The sequence below is a fragment of the Balaenoptera acutorostrata genome, chromosome 10 (genome assembly GCF_949987535.1).
Source record: "Balaenoptera acutorostrata chromosome 10, mBalAcu1.1, whole genome shotgun sequence".
NCBI lineage: Eukaryota > Metazoa > Chordata > Mammalia > Artiodactyla > Balaenopteridae > Balaenoptera > Balaenoptera acutorostrata.
The window spans coordinates 23,136,097-23,157,731 of record NC_080073.1 but is presented as its reverse complement, the minus strand read 5'-3'; the positions used below and the strand labels follow the sequence as shown (position 1 = coordinate 23,157,731).

At 37.1% G+C, this 21,635-nt stretch overlaps 1 protein-coding gene across 5 annotated transcripts in view; it reads right to left on the bottom strand.

Moving 5' to 3' along the window:
* SUCLG2 (succinate-CoA ligase GDP-forming subunit beta) overlaps nucleotides 1-21,635 on the bottom strand; it is a 259,242-nt gene that overhangs the window by 90,586 nt on the left and 147,021 nt on the right. For all 5 annotated transcript variants that reach the window (XM_007192418.3, XM_007192419.3, XM_057555235.1 and 2 more), the window contains exons 8-9: nucleotides 15,517-15,678; nucleotides 12,927-13,069 (exon numbers count right to left, since the gene is read on the bottom strand). In XM_007192418.3, coding sequence (XP_007192480.1) covers nucleotides 12,927-13,069; nucleotides 15,517-15,678 — 305 coding nt within the window. The remainder of the gene's footprint in view (nucleotides 1-12,926; nucleotides 13,070-15,516; nucleotides 15,679-21,635) is intronic.

Genomic DNA, 21,635 nt, shown 5'->3' with positions numbered 1-21,635 from the left:
CAAATACTGAAAGATCTGACCACTTCCCTTTTCCCCAAATAGCACTAGGAGCCCAGATAAAAAATGAAGGTTGTATTTTGTAACAAGAATAGATGGGAGACTGAATCACAGCAAAACACTTACAAATCAAGAGAGGAGAAGAAAAGTATCAAGAGAGATTAAATGCACAGAGAACAATAATAGGAAGGAAATCTCCTGTGAAAAGAAGCAGCTGATGGTAACTTAATCGGGACAAAAATGAACTAGATTTACTTCAATGACTGAGCTCAAGATGAGGTAATTTCATCAAGTTTATAGAAAGTCACTTGAAAAATTATACAACTTGTTGCTGTATTCTACTTTTAGAGAGGAGAGAAATAAAAGTTCTCCACGAGGGAGCTGATCTTCAAAGAAATGCATTTACGATCCCAGTTGATGAATTTTACCTATTAACTAGGAGATTATCTTTAATTCTCATTTGGATAGAAAAGTCACTTTAGGACGGATAAGGTCCCTCTGAGTTTCACGGAAAGATTTTGACATAAAAATAAGAGAATAAAAAAAATCTTAAAATACATGGGGGTATAGAGTGTATGGGGAAAGAACTAAAAAGAATTGTTAACAGAGGAGGGCCCAGGGCCACTACACAGCACAAGAGAATGCTAGGGCAAACTCTCAGTTTGGTGAGAATTTTAAAGGTATAGTATATTAAGCAGACTTGCTGGGTTGTCAGTGACTGACAATGAACTCTAATTCAAAGGGGAAAAAGAAAGACTGATTTGGCTCATAGCTGGAAAAGATGGAGAGCAGCTCACAGAAATAGAGAAGCTGCAGATCCACAATAGTCATTCGCAAATTTAGGCAAACATGAGAATCACCAGAAAGACTTGTTAAAACACAGGGCTGGGCCCCACCTCAGAGTTTTTGATACGATAGCTTTGAAGGGGGCCAAGAATTTGCATTTCTAGAAAGGTTCTAGGTAACACCACTCCTGCTGGGTCAACCACTTTAAGAACCACTGAGTTACAGACAACTGGCTATATAGGAATGAAGTGCTATGACTGAGAGAGTCTCCATCATGCAGGTTCGCTCCTGCATCTTTCTCAGGCTTTCACCAGGTGGGAAGGAATAGAGCCTCCTGGGCCACATTGTTTTAATTCATGATACCAGAGACAGGTCGCCTTTTCCATGAGCTTCAGCAGGAGAGCTGATTGGACTGAGGGGCCTGTGCTAGGAGATCACTCCTGAAAGCAGCCTGCTTTCAGGGAGGCAGTAAAGCAACTGGCCTACCCGGAGTAAGGATACCCCATGGGCAGGAGGGAAGAAGAGAGGATCCAAGCAGGGACACAGAGCCTTAGAGGAGGCACTGAATTTGATGGCATTACCAAGATCACAGGGAATGGGAGAAGAATCCTTAAACAAGAGAAAGAATCATGAGAAAACATGATGAGCAAAGAATAATATGACAATATGATTCTAACAGCCTACAGTAAAGTTCATTTGGCATCAAGATGTACCAGGTACGATCAAATTCACTTAAGATACTGGTTTTATGCACATATTATCTATCTTTACCCACAGAGTACTGCTTCTCACATAATCCATGGTGAAGGATTAGGTTTTTTTTATTCCCTGACAGTCACGGACTGATATTTTTGTAAAACAAATATTATGAATTGCTAGCAAACTGATCTTCCACTTGTGTGTCATGGCAATGGCAATTTGCAATCAAAGTTTCTCAATGCCTATTCTGTTTTTGTACTTATCACAAACCTAAAACAAAGAGCTCACAGATTGGCACTTCTGCACAAACTGGCACTGATCCAATGCCACACTTTGAGCAGTACTACTCTAGACTTCGGTGGGTCAGGAGTTCTCTGTCACAATTACTTGTTAAGAAAATGAATGAGCAAAGTTCTGTTTCAGTAAAACTTTATTTACTAAAACAGGCGTGGAGCAGGATTTGGCCATGAATTACAGTTTGCCTGCCCCTGCTCTAGACCAGTGTTCCTCAAAGTCTAATGTACATAGGAACCACCTGTTGTGAAAACACAAATTCTGACTGGATGGGTATGGGGTAAGGCTGAGATTCTGCATTTCTAACAGCCTTCACGTTGATGTCAACACTGACTGTCCATGGTCCACATTGTGAGTAGTGAGGCTCCACAGACTCTTCTCTGTGAACTCAGAGACTGAGATGTGACCTCAAGTATACTAGGTGCTTTATACTGGGTCTTTATTGACCTGAGAAAAGACTACATCTGTCAGTCAGGCACATGTCTTCCTCTGCTTTACAGAGATGATTACAATCAGAAGGAATTAATAAGAACAGCCTCACTGGAACCAATGACATCAAATACTGGATGGATTCCCATTCTCTCAGTCAGCCCTGAACTTGACACACAGTAGGTCATCAAGAAGTATCTGTTGACTCCTCACTGGATGGGGAATACCAAGCTGTGTCCACTAGGAAGAGGAAGCTAGGGTGATGGTGGGGCTCTAATTTCTGTCCTGTTATCTTACCTAAGATATCTTGCATAAACGGATGCACCTTTCAACAGGCAGTGTTTTAAGGTTGTACTTGGAGATAAAGATGGAATGATAGAATTTATTCTTTCAGTAACACATTTTTTCATGTTTCTTAGCTTTTGTATTTTTTACTTTTGCTTCTTTCACTCTTCTCATTTGAATATCAAACACCTCTTCTTTGGAATTTGCTTAACACTGTGGGCATTTGGATTAGCTATTTGGAAGTTCAGCTTCATGAAGAAGCTCCATTTATAAAGTACAACGACTAATCACAGATTACAAAACACAGAAAAATATCAGAAGTCATCTAAATACAGTATGAATTGGACATTTCCCTGCCCGCCTGCTAGCCAAATGCCAATATTCTTGGATCACATTGACACAGTGAAGATTCTAAGTCGCTTATGTCTCCTTCTCAGAGAAATGTACTGCTTGGGATTAAAGAACAAGTAAAATCTAGAAGGTCATGGGTTAAAGCTCCAAATGGATTTTCTGTTCACTGTTTACGATCCTAAGGCCTCTGAGCAGACACCTAAATGTTTGCTCAAAAATATTCTACTGGAGTTCTAATTGAGAAAAAGGGATGTGTCCAGAATGTTTACAGATAACGGCTAATGAAAGAACTCACAGATAAGCTAGAAGAAAAATAATTAACTAGGATTTGTGCCAGCTGCCCGTTGGGAATGCTAACTAATATGTGTGTTCTGAAATGCTCTGTTTCATAAGACCTCAAAGGTGGTGAAGGAGCATCCCAGGAGAGGGTCCTGGATATGTAGATAAAATATCTATGGATGTTCACAAAGGATCTCTAATTGCAAGAGAGTTGCCATCCAAATTATTAAAGTTGCAGCGTAAACTATTCAAATGAAAAAAACCTTGTTTTAGGTCCATAATAAAGCAAGCAACATTGCTTAGAACACTTTGGCAAAGCAGTAGTGAGTAAAGGACAAAGGAAAGGAGGGCAGCTCCAACGGATGTAGATGTTGGATTACATTGATTTTCTTTTTTTGTTGTATAAAAGTCTGTTTTGTACCACAAAGCTTTTCATGATTGTTACTATTGCATTTGTTAACTATACTGTACCCTGTTTTAGCAAACCTGATTTACAAAGTTCACATACTTTTTGAAAAAGATTTTAAATACTAGGCTTCTTTAAATTATCTTCTAAATAACAAGAAGCCTTTAAAACACTGCCAATTACTAATAGTGCTAGTAAAATTCACAGTCAGGGAGACCAGCTAACAACATGAGAAGATGATTATCGTGTAATATTGGACTAATAAAAAAAGGCCATCAAAAGGAAGGACATCCTAATTATAACCTTATAAAGAAGATATGCACAGATAATGCTGGAAGGAAATTTAACAAACTGTAACAGCAGTTGTGTGATGTGAATAAAGTTAGGGGTAATTTTTTTAATCTTATACTTTTAAGTAGGAAAGGTAAATTTATAAAAGTGAAAAATGATCAATTTTTTAAATGTAAAGAAAACTTTCAAAAAGCATAAAGCGAAGGGACCTAACTAGGTAAGGAAATCATTCTTAACTGAAAAGTGAAAACTAAATTAAAATGTTCTCAAGGTTTATTCACTTAATCCATAGGTATAAAGCTACTATGTCTCAAAAGCCATTAGTGACCCATTTCAAAGGTTCTCATAATCAAAATACTTCCCTTTAGGAAACATATAAATGCAAATTATGAGAAGAAAAGTTTTTTTTTTTTTTTTAACTTTACATTAGGGGTTCCTGAATGTCCTTTCTTAAAAAAGATAAAATGGAGTCTTTAGCATATGATTCTGAAGAGCTGTCCATAATTATCCAAAACTTTATAAAGGCAATTCTCATTATTCAGAGCAGTTATGGTCTGTAAAGTTGCAATGAACATTGAATTAGTGAATACTGATCCATCGCCCCTAAGGGAAATACAGGGTTAGGTTCCTGAGAGCCCTTGGTCACAACATTTTTGTCAACCTATCAGTACATAACCTTGTTTTCTGTGTGTTTGTTTCTGTTTCAGTGTATCTTAGTTAGTATACACTGTGGATTCATTAACATTGAAATTGTGACCGACAGCACTGTAAGTCATGCCTCAAGAAAGCTTATCTAACATGTATTTTCTCTGCAAGGCACATCACACTAGACAAGTACTGTAGCACTACATGTGGGTCCATTTTAAACAGCAAAATAACACACCAAAAAGGACAAAAACATGAAAAATGGGGCACTGAATAGATCGTGAAAATGACACTTGTTTACTGTAAGAGAGCTGAAACATGAAAGGAGAATCTTGCCTTGATTGACATTCACTGAGAACAGCATGTCGGATAAGTAAAAATTTTCAACACTGTGTGTACTTTTGCAAATGACCGCGAAAGCACTGTAAGTATTGATTTTGGGGTCACAAATAAATTTTAGAGCATAGGCAAATTTGTAAATATTGAACCTGCAAATAGTGGGAATCAACTGTACTAAGAAGCCTGGTTGAAAAAATGCATATTAGTTTACAATGAAATGCCTTCAATACTTTGAAAAATATTCCTTGAAAATAACTAAGAATCTTATTAATAACTAAAGAACCATGCCATTTTAATCACAACATCATCTTGCTTTAAGTCACATTTGGAGGGGTGGAGAATATGATGTTTCCACTTGAAACTGTACCTTAAATGGTGATTCATGAAGCAACAAATTTTAAAAGTCTTACTAAAAGTTTTATGAGAAACTAAGTAAATAATAGCAAAAAATAATAACATGCATTAAGTGGTCTCACTTTACATAACAGTATTTCAGGTGGACATAGATATAATGGCATAATAAAATTTTATATAGACCAATTCAAAGACAAGAGGCAGGATGGAAAAAAAAGAGTGACAACATATATAAAAGAGCCCATTCCCCTGATTTCCAAAACACACACACACACACACACACCTGTATTTTAAATCTCTGTGAAAAAGAGTGACATAAAAATGGAAAATTGGGCAAAAGATATTAATAGGCAGGTCATAACAGAAGTAATAAAAAATGCTCAATAAAAGAAAAATAATTTAAAATGTTACCTCTCATGATAGTAAAGAGCCACAGTAATGATAGCCAGGATGTAGGAAAACTTATTTGATGAAAACCCTCTATGTTCCTTCAACTAGTATTGAAATAATTCAGCAGTAAGTGTAAAAAACTTAACCTCTGCATACATTTTTACCCTCACGCTTCTCAACGTTCATCTTATGTAAATAATCTGACCTGTTTGTAAAGTTATGAACACAAGGAGGTCCACAGGAGCATTATTTTTAGTCAGAAACAACCTGAATACCAAATAACAGAGGATTGGTTAAGTAAACATATATCTATAAAAGTGAATACTATTTAGCCACTGAGGATGTTGTGGAGTACTGCACAAAGACAGGCAAAATGTACATACAAAGTGAAAAAAGCAGACTATATAATAGTGTCAGTTATATTGATACTAGTTTTGTCAAAAATGCTGCACTATATTATTCATCAAAAAGTCTATGTAGGGGGCTTCCCTGGTGGCGCAGTGGTTGAGAATCTGCCTGCCAATGCAGGGGACACGGGTTCGAGCCCTGGTCTGGGAAGATCCCACATGCCGCGGAGCAACTGGGCCCGTGAGCCACAATTACTGAGCCTGCGCGTCTGGAGCCTGTGCTCCGCAATAAGAGAGGCCGCGATAGTGAGAGGCCCGCGCGCTGCAGTGAAGAGTGGCCCCCGCTTGCCACAACTAGAGAAAGCCCTCACACAGAAACGAAGACCCAACACAGCCATAAATAAAATAAATAAATAAAATTTAAAAAAAAAAAAAGAAAAAAGAAAATGCTAAAAAAAAAAAAAGTCTATGTACATGTAATTTAATGTATTTTTGTACTTTTCTGTTTTATGTTTCCCTAATTTAATAATTAGGGGAAAAGGGATGCTGCTTAATAAAATACCCTAAAACAAAGACAGAACACTATGTAGAAAGCCACTGTGAGTCAAGCCGATTTCTTCAGCAAGCCCATATGGACATGTTGCTCATTTATGAATGAGACAGCACTCCTAATTCTCTGGCAGTGGGTGGGGGCAGCATGGAGGGAAGAAGAAAGAGGATTCAGTGTCTTCAATCTCCTGAATCCACTGGGGCTCATCCCACCAGACTACAGTTCACCTCTGCAGAGAAGAAGAATCAGAGGTCTTCACAGTTCAAAGGTTTTTAAACTTGTTCTCCAGAATAATTTTACTAAGTTCACTCTCCACACCCAGTGATTCCTCTACCAGCTAATTTGGATTCTAAAACAATACCTCAAAAATAATAATAGTAAAACTGCCTTCATCACTCTACCATGATAAGATGATTCTTAAGATTCAGAGATGCTTGACATTAATCTTGGCCATTATTTGATCAACTTGTTAGGAAATACACTATTTTCTAATTGCTGAGTTCAACTACTTGTTTTCTCAATGCAATAACATTAGGAAGAAAAAAAAATCCTAACTCTTGTAATAAGTATATATTATTTCCAACCTATATGATATTATAATTTGATTAGTGGTCCATTTCTCTTCAACAATCTACAAAGGCCTCTCCATACAGGATTCATAATGAATTACTGAGCACGCTGGGACTAATCATAAAATTTGCTAAAATATCCCAAAGTCTGTTAAATTCTTTAAATCACTTACCACAAAACAAAGTAAGGCGTATTAAAATCTGAATTTTGAGAAGCAAAGCGTACAAATATTATTTTTTATTTATTTCTGAGACTATGTCAGCAAGGAGCATGAAAAGAGATTTAGAGTGTTCCATTAGAGATGCTTTGAAAATGCGGTAGCTATCAGACACACTGATCATGTGTGAGATACGGAAAGAGCCAATACTGTAAGAGCCAGAGCTTGGAAAGAAATGAGCCCAGGGAGGATGCTTTTCCACTCTCCAGTGTATGCATAGTGGTTACCCTAAATGAGAGGCTATCCTAAGGGGAAGGGGAAACCAAATGACAGGTTCCAAATCGAGAAGTACAAAAGCATTTTTATTCTTTTCAGACTAGGCTATCAGGTAGATGATCACCATAAAGAATGGCTGCTTTTCAACTCTATATGAAAGTAAAATTTGTTTTCAAACTGGCCTGTAAGAATGGAGATGCAGGGTAATCATTTCAAAAATATCACTCATATTTAAAATATATTGGACATTATATTTGAAAATTAGTCCCTAAAGAGTTCTATTAACCCCCAAAATAAATATTCCCTTGCAGATAAGGCATTACAGCAAATACATGTGGCATGTAATAAAATAAGTTTTTCTTCATGCTTCTGATATAAGCATGTATATAAGAGAAAAAGAGGATACTGTTTTGTTTTTAAATATATGATAATCAACAATACATGAGGCATTTAGTATGTATTAATTCTAAAACATATTTATTACAACTTAAGGCCTTTGCATAAACCCTTTATCAAAAATACAGCGTGCAGTTTTATGTCCCTGGCCTCAAATTCTGAAGACTTTTCAAGCACTTACCACAGAGCTAAAACAGCTGGCCTCTCCTCAAAGTTATACCAAATTATATTTTGTGGTTCTCCCAAACATGAATTTAGTCCTCCCTTTATTAAACTGTGTTTTCTTGGTTGTCTGAAGGGAGAATCACTGCAAGCTACTGAATTGCTTACACATTTAATCAATTTCAAAACAACCCAGGCAGTAACACTGGTGACAACGAACTGTTTCAGACAGCTCCCATTTCTGTAGATGACCATTTATTCCCCAACTGTTTCAGTAATTCTAAATCTAAGCCTTTAAAATGATAATAAAAATGAACACTCAAAAAAAAAAAAAAGCCCAACACAAACTAAAGTTTTCATCATGCTTTAGAAAGGTTTGCGAAGTACTTCCACATATATCTTAGATGATAATAAAACAATGCTTTGGGGTGTTATTTTCAGGTCTACTTTATACATGAAGTGACAGAAGCTGAAAGAGTATATTCAAGTAGCTAATAAACACATGAGAAAAAGGCATTAAACCACAATGAGATACTACCTCACACCTACCAGAATGCCTAAAATGTTGATGAAGGTGTAGAGAAATTGGACTTCCCACACACGCCTATGAGAATGTAAATTGCCACGTCTAGAGAACTGTTTGGCAGTATCAATTTAAGCTGAGTATATGCATACCCTATTACCCAGAAATTCTAGTTCCAAGTATCAAAAATATGCTCCAAATGACATGTATGAGAATGTTCACAGCAACATTATTCATAATAGTCAAACATAAGAATCACACAAATGTCTATCCATAGAAGATGACAGAAAAGTTCTTGCAGAGTCATACAATAGAATACTATACAGCAATAATGATAAGTGGACCACTGCTACATAAAATATGAGTGAATCTGAGAAATAAAAGTCAAGTGAAGGATGGCAAATACAAAAGTGTATACAATGTATGATTCCACTTGTATTATGCTCAAAACCAGGCAAAACATATCTTTGATATTAGGAGTTAGGAGAGTGTTACCTTTGGGAAGAAAGCAGGGTAGGGGGAGGATAGTGGGGAGGCATAAGGGGCTACTGGGATGGTGACTGTCCTGGTCCATTCAGGCTGCTATAACAAACCACCATAGACTGAGTGGTTTAAACAACAAACATTTATTTCTCACAATTCTGGAGGCTGGCAAGTCCAAGATCAAGGCACCAGCAGATTCAGTGGCCACTTACTGGTATACAGGTGGCCAACTTCCAGCTATGTCCTCACACTGTGGAAGAGGTGGGAGAGCTCTCTGGGGTCTCTTTTATAAGGGCAATAATCCCACTCATGAGGGCTCTACCCTCATGATCTAATTCCCTCCCAAAGGCCCTACCTCCTCATACCATCACATTGTGGGGTAGGATTTCAACAGATAAATTATGAGAAAACACAAACATTCAGGCCATGACACTGGCCAGGTCCTATTTCTTGATGTGGTCAGAGGTTCCACAGATATGTTCACTTTGTCATAATTCATCGAACTACATACTTAAGATTTGTATAGTGTCCTCTATGTAAGTTATACTTTTAATAAAAGTTTATTAAATTTTTAGATGGTACTGTCATGTGAAATTATTGCCCCTTTAAATTGGAAATCTGTGTATCTCAATTCATGCAATAAAGTAACCCTCTGAGGTAATAAGTACTGTTATTATCTCCATTTTATAAAAGAGGAAACCAAGACACAAAAAAGTTAAATGACACGCCCAAGGTCTCACAGCCAATGCGTGTTAAAGACAGGACTGCAACCCAGGCTGCGTGGCACCAGAGCCCCACCAAGAATCCCTTCCTTCTTAAACGAGTATTTGGTGCTTATACAGCACATTTCTTGCTAGACATTTAAAGGGCTTTGAAAATTTGACTCTAACTTGGATCTAAACCAGGAAGCACAGTCAAATCAAGTGAAGTGACTTCACTGATGCCAATCATATGCTACTGCTGTTCAAAATCAGGCCTCCCGAGGGCAACAAATTTGCTTAACTTCGGACAATACAGTCGAGGTTACTGTTGAGATTCATATCAACCATCTTTTTCTTTAATTCATTTATACAAGATGTTTTACATACTCCAGATGTTGTTGCACTCATTTTCTACACCTTTGGAATTCTAAATTTAAAATTAGAAGCAAAAGCCAAAGCACCAATCAGGAAAACAAAAACGTAAGGCTAACATTCTTGATAGTGTTTCTCCTTTAAATGTGTTCAAATTCTTTACAGATTACCACAAAATCCGACTTCTACTTTTTATTTTATATCAATTTTACTCCCTGTGATTTTAAGATCATTAATGTTTAGAATCCTGGAAGTTAAAATGATGAGGGTGAGATCATATCTATTCTACCACCAGCAGAACAAACTCTATTACCTTTCTCTCATCTCAAGCCCAGCTGGAAAATAAGAGAATTATAAAATATTTAATGATACACTTAATGGGAATCCAGTTTAGAAAGCTATCTAGTAAACACTCTTGTTTTAGACAGTTTGGCAGAGGAACTTCACTTCATATATATTACAAACAAATAAGGAACAGATCAGTTATAAAGGTACGTGTCCCAGTGAAAATCTGCGTTTGGGCTAATAGTCAAGTGAAAGAAACCCAAGTCTCAGCTCCATGGCTGACATTAGGAGTGGAAACATATGCCAATCCATATGAATGTTGATGTCTATTACTTGATCAGTAGAATTAGCTTGTACATATAACAAACAAGTAGTTGTTAGTATCAGTTCACTTAAGTTTAACAACAACAGGCCTTTTGTAATTTTGAGTTTCAGTGTATTCAACTGACTAATCCTTATATCTAACAAGAAAATCAATACCTTTGAAATAATTAGCTTTGGGCTCTGGGGAATCTCTACTTCTGGGCAAATGGATGGGGTTCTACTTGAAATAATTACTGCCAGACCTATAACCAGTTTCCTTGCAAGATGGAATCAATTCATCTATACTATTTTTTAGCCTCTGTTCTCTGAAATCTGTGAAACAATGCCAGGGTTGAAAATACCCATTACATTTCTATGCTTTTTAACGGGCTTTGAAATTTCAAGATTTGGAAAATGTACTGCGAGATGAGCCAAGCATGCATTTTCCTGATATAGCAAGAGAAAAATAAAATAACTCCCACATACTTTTATCTATACAAGATGACAGTCAAATCTCAAAAAAGTTTAAATACTCCAAGCATTTGAAAGTATTCTATAGGGTAAAGTCAACATTTTTGAAGAGATTGGTTTTTTTCAAAAACAAAAACAAAAAAAGCTCTCCAAGTGATTTTTCATTCCCTTCCTGTACTTTTATGAAATTAAAATTCTGGATCAGCCCCTAAGAAAAGATATTCCAAAGAAAATGCAATGATTGTCCTGTTAGATTTAATCCTTTGATGGTTCTCTTTAATTCTCAGCACTGAGTTTCACTAAATGTACAGTATTTCATTACAGTTGCCTGTCCTCTGGGTACTTTGCAGTTCAAGCAGTTTAAAGAGCTGTGTATTATGTCCATGGTATTTACAGATTTCAATTGGTTTGAAAATCTCTGGGATAAAAATTATTTTTCCCTTAGAAAGGAGTAGGAAGGAGGGATAAATGAATTAATAAATGATTACAGAGCCTCTGATAATATTCCTACTTAACCAATGAAAACGAGGTGCTTCTGTAAACAGAAAAATCAACTGCAGACACTTCACGGCTGGGTGACTTTGGACTTCAGTGACTTTGCTATTCCTGAACAACCCTGGAGCAATGAAGATAAGTTGCTAATAATGTTTAACAATTTTATGTGTGTGTATGTGAATCAGAAGGAAAAGACAGCAAAAACATAAGGTTACCAACTAGTCATAATGAAAACAGACAAGCATACCACTAACCTAAGACAAAACTGCATGCACATGATACCCAAAATGCCAGTCTATTTATGAGTGGGAAGCTTCCATATTAAGTTCAGACAACATCTCTTTAAAAAGAATCTGGTATTGTTTTCATTCATGATTTTCTTAGTGATGGTTCAGATTTCCCATGCCTTCAAATATGTCAGGAACCAAGAGAACGTGCCACATATTAACAATATTAAGATAATGATTCTCAAATAAAGTTTACAATCATATGGTTGTGCTATATACAGTACCCCAAAGAATTGTGAAGAGAATTAAATGATATATATCAGATATTCAAAAAATATTAGTCTTTTCAATATAATAATATCCACCTAAATCTTGTTATCATAGACAACTGAATACCTACAATGGAAACAAACCATACTGGTATTTAAATTGATTAAATATTTACTGAATACCTACTATGCACCTAGCATGAGTATGATAGCTACATTCTAGTTAAGAAGATGCCCATGAAACAAAATTATATGCTACTTAGAGCATATGTTACGAACTGTAACGTATGTAATTGTCAGAGATGAAAATTGAAAAGCATATAGAAGGAGGTGGGGTCATTATTTTCCAGTAATATATAATATTATAAGCCTGTAACTTTCTTCTGTCTTAATCTTATAATATCTTCAGCATCTTTATGAAAGGAATCTGAGACTCAGTCCTCTCTAAGTCACATAAGCATAGAACTAATCGCTGCAGTGTGAAGGACCCAAAAAATATTTCATGCCAACCAATGTTTCATTATTTGCACTACACTTTTTTAAAAAATTTCCTTCTACCTCCCAGAACTTTGTAAGCACATACCCTGAAATAAAATCCCAGGGGCACTTATAAGCCTTTCACCCAGATGATTTAAACCATCATGCATTCAATGGGATATAAGGCAGGATTTGCACCTGGGGCTGCAAAGTAGTACATGGGTTGGCTTATTAACCCTTAGCAGCAGGAACAAGGTAGATCTTGATGGTGAGAAATCATTACACCATGCACTCTCCCCTACAAAGAGAGAGGTTACCTTAGGATCAGCTGTGAGCAATTTGAATGCTTGATATACTTGAGATTCCTTTACACCACCACCAAGATCCAAGAAGTTGGCTGGCTTCCCACCATTCAGGAAAATGATGTCACAGGTAGCCATGGCGAGTCCAGCACCATTCACTGTGAAATGCAAATGGCACACAAGACAGGATGAATTTAACAGCATGAAAGGGTGCATAAATTTTGTCCCTCCCCCATATTGCTAAAAGAGAACCCTGACTTCACTAGGCCAATTTCCACCCTGCTTGGAATTCTATTCAACCAGATAAATTCATAGACTTTAAGAATAATCAGGAAATGTGCATATAAAGAATAAACAAAAAAGACCTGGGAATGGGAAGAAGGATTTATTGAGAAGTTAAATCAATCTGGGAAACACAAAGAAGGGAAGAGCTTAAGTAATAAATTTGGACTATTAGTAGAGGAAGGAGTTTTAGGTTCTGGAAAGTACGGTGTTTAAGAGAAATGGGAAAGAGAGGAAAAAGGATATGAAAAGTTGCTAGAGCTTATGAATTACATTCTTTTTAATATTCTTTAAGAGATCTGAGTAAAGAATGTGATTCTTTCAATTTTTTGCTTGCTGAGAATATGCTCCTTTGAATGTGGCATCCCTCTGGGGTTGAACCACAGGGGTCCCAACTTCAATAGGACTCCACACTTTTTTACACTTAGCGCAACCATGCATGTTTATGTGTTCTCTGAGAAACTTAGAAAGCAAATGAACAAATTACAGCATCAAAACAATATTCCTAACCCCCGTTCCTGTTTCAAATTAATATAAGAAATGTTCGGGCTTCCCTGGTGGTGCAGTGGTTGAGAATCTGCCTGCTAGTGCAGGGGACACGGGTTCGAGCCCTGGTCTGGGAAGATCCCACATGCCGCGGGGCGGCTGGGCCCGTGAGCCACAACTACTGAGCCTGCGCGTCTGGAGCCTGTGCCCCGCAATGGGAGGGGCCACGATAGTGAAAGGCCCGCGCACCGCGATGAAGAGTGGCCCCCACTTGCCGTAACCAGAGAAAGCCCTCGCACGAACCGAAGACCCAACACAGCCAAAAATAAATAAATAAATAAATAAAGTAGCTATAAAATTAAAAAAAAAAAAAAAGAAATGTTCACTAGCAACCTGATCATTAAAACTAGAACCAAAATGTTGCCAACATCCTAGTAGCTTTTCTTTAGAAACCAAGGAAAGAGTTTTAACATAAAAATTCTTATTTTCCAGAGCGAAGTTTTATTGATCAACTGCACTTCTTTTGCTTCTTAAGCTTAATTATAGGAAATTGCTTTCCTTAGGTTAGAAACTGCCCAAAAAGTGCTGAACACAGCAGAAACTCTCCAGGTAAAGTACCTTTCACTTTTTCTGACCCCTGAATTCCTCAGGTAAGCCTATGAACTGTGACTAATTTAATTAAGTCTGGGACAACTAAAATAAAAATCATTTACATATGATCTTAAAACAATGTGAAATGTGTTAATCATAGCTTATGAGACTGCTACCTTGGTCAAATCATGCACACTCCTACAGAGGCTACAAAGAATATGTATTTAATTTGCTCTAAACACACCATTATATCTCTCCCCTTTCTAAACGCCTACAAATATTGAGAGCATATTAACTTATCAAGATCAGAATGATGTGAGTGATCTGGTACATTAGAGTTTTTGCTGCAAAACAAAGCAAGAGCCTTTGGTATCACTTGTAATTGGATGTCATTTTCTATTGTATTGAACAGCAAACTACTGGATGAGGTCTGTTCAGTTCTGAATATAATGATACTGCCAGTTTAATGAGCTACAAATCTTTTTTATTTTAATTCCATTAAGATTAAGACCTCGGTTTCAAGTGCGATGAATTGCTTCCACCAGACACGGAAAGTGTATAAATCTCAGTACCATACGCTGTGGACAATGCAGAAATTGTATTGCCTCTATAGACCCATTCTTATCTCTGCTAATAAGCCAATTTTACAAATTTAGATGGCTATGATAAAATCAGTTGTCTTATTAATAAACTGACATAATGGAGTAAACATTTTATCATTTGGTTTTCACAGCACCTGAAACTTTAGTATAATGATTAAAGTATTCATTCTCTTCTACTTCCTCTAAGAAAGCAATTTATCTTAAACCCAAATTTCAGAATAATTCCTAGCATATTAACATTGACTAGAGTAGCAGAAGTTCTGACCTTTACTAATCAAAGTTTAACTGAAATACCTTAATGTTGTGGTCCTCAACTGGGGTGACTGTGCTTACCAAAAGGTAATGTCTGGAGACATTTTTGGTTGTCACAACTGGTGACAATGTAGCACAGGAAAGCGCCCCACAGTCAAGAATTATCCAACCCAAAATGTTCATAGCACAAGAAGTGAGAAACCCTGCTTTAAACTGGTGACCACCAGCCAAAATGAACTTTGGGAAGAAATTCTGGGTTGTTTCTTAAGAGTTTTTGGCTACAAAAATCTCATATGTTTACTTGCTATTGGGAAATAACATTTCAGAAACCAAGGGGCCCTAAATTCTGCAAAAATCCACAAATCATTCTTTTGATATAACTGCTTTCTTACCAAAGCAGGCAATGTTCCCGTCCAGCCCTATGTATTTTAGATCATATTTGGCAGCTTCATTTTCAATGGGTTCATTCTCTGATTTGTCATCCATAGCAAATATGTCCTTTTGTCGGAATTCTGCGTTGTCATCAAAGTTTATCTTGGCATCAAAACAGACAACTAATAAAGAAAAAAGAAACATACCTAAATAATCTCGTAAGGATCTATAAATTAAGTTCTTCAGGCTGACAAGTGCGGGAGAAAGTCAAATATTGTCATTTTTTCTCATGCTTCAGGCAGGAGAAGCTGTTACGGCTTTCTTGACCTTTAAACTTTAAGGCTACAAAGACAAATATGACATGGTCCCTGTTTTCAAGGGACTTACATCCTAATAAAAAGCATAATAATTTATATCTGTTGGTTTCTATAAAATAACAATGTAAGCTGCCATTACTCATTAAAAGCTACAGACTGGCATAGCTACATACAGATTTGATTTGCAATTTTTATTACAGTTCTTATTTTTAGTATTTAACCTTTCACTTCAATGCAAGGAGAGACTAGACAATAACACTTAATGCTGTCCCCCTATGTCCTTCTTTTGATGTTGCAAAGTGAAGTTTTTATTTAATCAGTATCCTCACTAATATGTCTAGAAGATACAGTGGAAAGAACACCAGGCCAGAATCAATAGATTTTTTAAATTATTTGATCCTTAACTAAATCTGTAACTTTGATAAAAATAACCTTCTTTCTGGACCTCAGTTTTCTTATTTGAAAAATGGAAACAACAATCCCTAGACTGCTGATATACTTACTCTGGGGTCTGCTAAAACTAGACCATCATCTTGATGTGAGCAGGACCATCTTATGACTCTTGTAATTCAAGATACAAAACATTAGGAGACCAAGACTAGTCAGTTACAATGGAATGCTGCCAGGCATTATTAGCACCACTGTCTCCACCCTCTGGTGCTGGCAGAAATCTCTAACTCTTTTTACTGGCTAGGAGCCCTGGACACAGTGAAACTCACTCAGCGACAGGGATGGGCCACAGAGTTCTCCTTGATTTACAGATCTTCCACATGTACAATCAGGTAGCGACTGCAGTGGGGAGGGGTGGTGTGCTTGGTGTCTTGGATCTGATCTCTTTTATTACATCCCTTAGAGTAGAAAGTAATTGTCTATGATTACATTCCATCATAACCTTCTTTTACTCTGCTTGGGATATTGACAGGCAGGGATCTCTGACCATGAATTTAGATATTACCCGTTCTCCTCCAGCATTGCTGATAGGCACCTAACTCTTGACAGGGAAAGAACCACCTTCATATATTTCACTCTAAAGTAATGACCATGGTCTGTTAGTCCCATTTGCTTCCTATGAAAAGAAAATATTGTTATATTGTAGAATCCTGGAGTTAAAGACCCCAGGTAGAGGTTTTTTCCAAGGGTCTCTCTACCACAATAATTGAGCACTTCGGTACAAATCTGTGCAGAATTGTCATATTAACATCTAAGAATTCTGAGCATAAATAAAAGTCCAAACCACAAATTACTTAAAGTAGCACTGACTGACAAGGGAGAATCTTATATGGAATTTAATGTCTGCCTGAGTCCTCTGTGTTGCCACAAAATGTCCAACCCCTTTACCCACACACTGTGAATATACAGAGCAAATGAGTAATTACTTTCCAGAATAGTGAAATCTTAAAGATGGAATCCTACATTACCAAAGGAATTGGCCAATGTTCTCTGCTTGCTACAGTAGCATTTTCTCAGCAATTAATGACTGGTATAATAATCGATAGGAAAGCAACATCACTGTTGGCTTTCCATTGGGTTTACAAATATATATTAATTAATTTATTAGTAATTTTAGCTCCTCCATTACTCATTGGCAAGATTACTTGAAACCAACATGTTCAGAATGAATGGGCAAATGCTATCAAATTGACTTCCTAAGTGAAGAGTTTCAAATATAAGAATTCTTGGTCAAGATTAATAAACCAGTAAATCAAAATAGGTCCAGGCTGATCTTTGCCCCTTACAAAGACTACAGTTACAAGCTACTTGAGAGACAGTGTAATTAATGGATATGTATGCAAAGCGCAGAAGGCAGTCCCAGCTAAATGCCTGCAAAGTCAGATTTTCAAAAGACTCTTTTTCTTGTAATATGATATGTATGCCAAGTACAGAAATGAGTTCACTATTTGGGGACCACCTTGAGAGAACTTTAGAGTTAACCTAGGACCTAAAGATACTGACTGTGGGATGGTAGGGTTATCTACAGGTAGGAAAAAAGGTGTATCTACTACGGTCCCTTGCCAACTGTTCTCCCTCTGCAGAGAAAATTAAACAACATAATTAGGTCAATGTATGTATGTCCAAGTGCTTTTAGAAATTAAAAACACTACATAAATAGGAAGTAAGTAAGGCAACTTTAAGGAGTAATGAAAAATATCCAAAACTGAATTGCCACCATTAATGCCTAAATCTTTTTCGGGGAGGGTGGCGCTGGAAGGAGGATAAAGCATTTTAAGGAGGTACGTGGATTCTGTTAGACACATATTTGTTAAACCTGCTCAATATTTTTAAAATGGTCCCAAACATACAAAGTGCTTTCCTGCCTTACAATCTCAGTTCATAATGTTACATCATCTGAAGGTTTTCCCTTGAACCCTGACCATTTAACGCAGACTCCGGCATCAAAAACACCTGGGTATGAATTAGAACTCTCACACTTCCTGACCAGGGAGCCGTCGTCTCTCTTAAGCCCAGTGGCCTTGTCGATCAAATGGGGACCAGAGTATTTTCTACTGCACTGTACTGAAGGAAGGGGAGGGTGCATGCAAAGCACTGAGCCTCACTGACAGCTGCCACTCACTGGTTATTTTCATTATTACCAATGCCATCCTCTACATGCACAGTGCTTTCTTAGGGCTTCAGAAATACGATAGGTCCTTATGGCCCAGGCTACAGGATTCTCTTCTCTTCCTATCACTAAAAATGACCTGTACTTTGTCCCATTCCCTTATAATCCTAGACTTCTGTTTAGAGTACATCTAAACTAATGCCTACTGGAGTTTGCACATGTACAGGTTACCTATGGTTTTCAATAAAAATACGATCTTCTGAATACATCAGAATTTTCCCACAGGAAGGATTTTAATGGTTGGCATTTCAGGCTTTGGGACTGACAGAGAAGGAGATTTTGCCTAAAGGATGATGATGAAAGAGATGACTTTGGTGATCCTCGAATCACACCACACGGTTGCATAAGGCCAGGGAGGCTACAGATGTGTCTAAAACAGCCCCAAGTGAGACTCTAAGTCAGGCAGTGGCAGAGTACAGCCCTTAGGCCAGCTCACTGCCTGTTTCTGTAAATGCGGTTTTACTGGAATTCAGTCACAACCATTCATTTACACACCTCTATGGCTGCTGTCCCAAAACAACAGCAGAGATGAGTGGCTGCAACAGAGAGTAAATGGCCCCCAAACCCCAAAATATTTACTAACTGGCCCTTTACAGAAAAAGGTTGCCAATCCCAGCTAAGCCACATTTCTCATCACATTTGTATCCTACTTTAACAACTGAAAAAATAGTCACAGGTATCATATTTGTATGAGTGAAGGAGAAACTTAGTAAAGTTCATCATACTAGTGTGAAAACAAAAAAGTATAACAAACAAAATAAACCAAAACTTTCAGCTTGCACAAAAGGAGTAGATCAATCCCTGAATACTGATTGACTCTTACATGCTAATTTCCCCCTTCAAGACCCCTCCAAGTACACTTTCAGAACTGGTGGGTTAAAAATGGATTGTCTAATTCAAAAAGAGTCAGGTACCACAATGTTCACTGCAGCACTATTTATAATAGCTAGGACATGGAAGCAACCGAAGTGTCCATCGACAGATGAATGGACAAAGAAGATGTGGCACATATATACAATGGAATATTACTCAGCCATAAAAGGAAATGAAATTGAGTTATTTGTAGTGAGGTGGATGGACCTAGAGTCTGTCATACAGAGTGAAGTCAGTCAGAAAGAGAAAAACAAACACTGTATGCTAACACATATATATGGAATCTATAAAAAAAAAAAATGGTTTTGATGATCCTAGGGGCAGGACAGGAATAAAGACACAGACATAGAGAATGGACTTGAGGACACGGGGAGGGGGAAGGGTAAGCTGGGACAAAGTGAGAGAGTAGCACTGACATATATACACTACCACATGTGAAATGGATGGCATATATACACTACGACATGTGAAATGGAAGCAGCTGCATAGCACAGGGAGATCAGCTCGGTGCTTTGTGACCACCTAGAGGGGTGGCATAGGGAGGGTGGGAGGGAGACACAAGAGGGAGGGAATATGGGGATATATGTATATGTATAGCTGATTCACTTTGTTATACAGCAGAAACTAATACAACATTGTAAAGCAATTATACTTCAATAAAGATGTTTAAAAAAAATGGATTGGCTATGTCAACAATAGTGCAATAAAATAAACTTCCTTGCTCAGACCTTGGCTTTTTCATTTAATAAGACAATAAACTATGGTAAAATGTATTTTTGGAGGTGCTGAGCTTGGTTCAGATATTAAACTTTTCATTGTCACATTAATGAAACCTCAATTCTATAGAAAATTCAGCTCGAACAAAGGCCATTCTGTGTACAAAGTGAGTGAAAAAAACACACCTATTAATATTTATAAAACAATTTTCACCATCAAAAGCATATTGTTATATGCTTGATAGATTATACAAATGAATTTTCCTTCTGAACAAATATCAAAGAAAGCTGCAGTACTTATATTCATAGGGTGTTTTTGTTGTTTTGTTTAATGGTGTGAGATCCTGTGAGCTGCTAATTCAACAACCTCGATGAAGAACTGAAGAACGTGACTGGCAGTTAGCGGCCTCTGACCCTAGAGTTTTAACAGAAGAATGTGCCACAGAATTAAACAAAAGAAAAATACATTTCAGAGGGGAGACTCACACATAAAAGAAACATAAAAACAGCAGGAAATAAGACTTGTCATAATTATTTTGGAAAATAATCTGTCTTCAAGCAATGTACTGAATTCGATTTGTGATAAATAACCATAACGTGCTACTGAAATGCGCTTTGCCAAGATGGCTTTAAAACGCTGATACTTCCAAATTAGTCCACTTTCCGTTAAATGTTAATATTCAAAGAGTTGTATACTCTTGAGAACTTTTCTTTAGTTGCTGTGAAAAGAGAAAAATAGACACTAGGCGGGAGGGAGCTTTGGAGGAACGTAGAGAACTGAGAATGTTCTTGAAAATAGTCGTGTATAAAGAGAGAAACACAGAGAAACACCCACCACCAACATGGGCAGTTGCTAACACAGAGCAACAGGGTGGTTATTTAGGGAAATTAATCTGAAGAAAGAAAGGAATTTGATATGCCACTTAACTTTGGATCACCCAGCCTTAATTCTCTTGGAATCTTGGCCAGATGGTCACTGTTTTAAATTGGGTTTAATTCCTTCAGCTCAGTGAATGGATTTGGGCTCCAACTGATGAAGATGCCTTAGAGCAGGAATTCTTAATCTCAGGACTACTGACATATTGAGTGAGATCATTTTCTGATGAGAGGGACAGCACTGTGCATTGTATGATGTTCAGTGGCATCCCTGGCATCTACCCACTAGAAGCAAGTAGCATCCTGCACCCCAAGTTTTGACAAGCAAAAAAGGATGTTAACTAGATTCACTGTGGTGATCATTTCACTAAATAGATAGACACAGATATAAATCAAATCACTGTGTTGTATACTTGAAACTAATATAATGTTGTATGTCAATTACATTTTAGTAAAAAAATGTGTCGAGACATTGCTAAACAGCCCCTGGGGAACAAAATGCCCACCCTCCCCAATGAGAAACATTGTTTTAAAGATACCAAAGAAACGAGTCTGTGTGCAGGCAGATCTGGCTGAGAGTGGGACGAAAAGAAATAAGATATAAAATCTCACAGTGGCTTACAAAATAAGTAAATGAAGATAGGTAAATAATTAAAAATGAAAAAAACCTTGCTTTTTACTTGGTTACAGGTTTAATGAATTAAATCTGGCACTGCAATTGGACAAGCAAGGAAAAT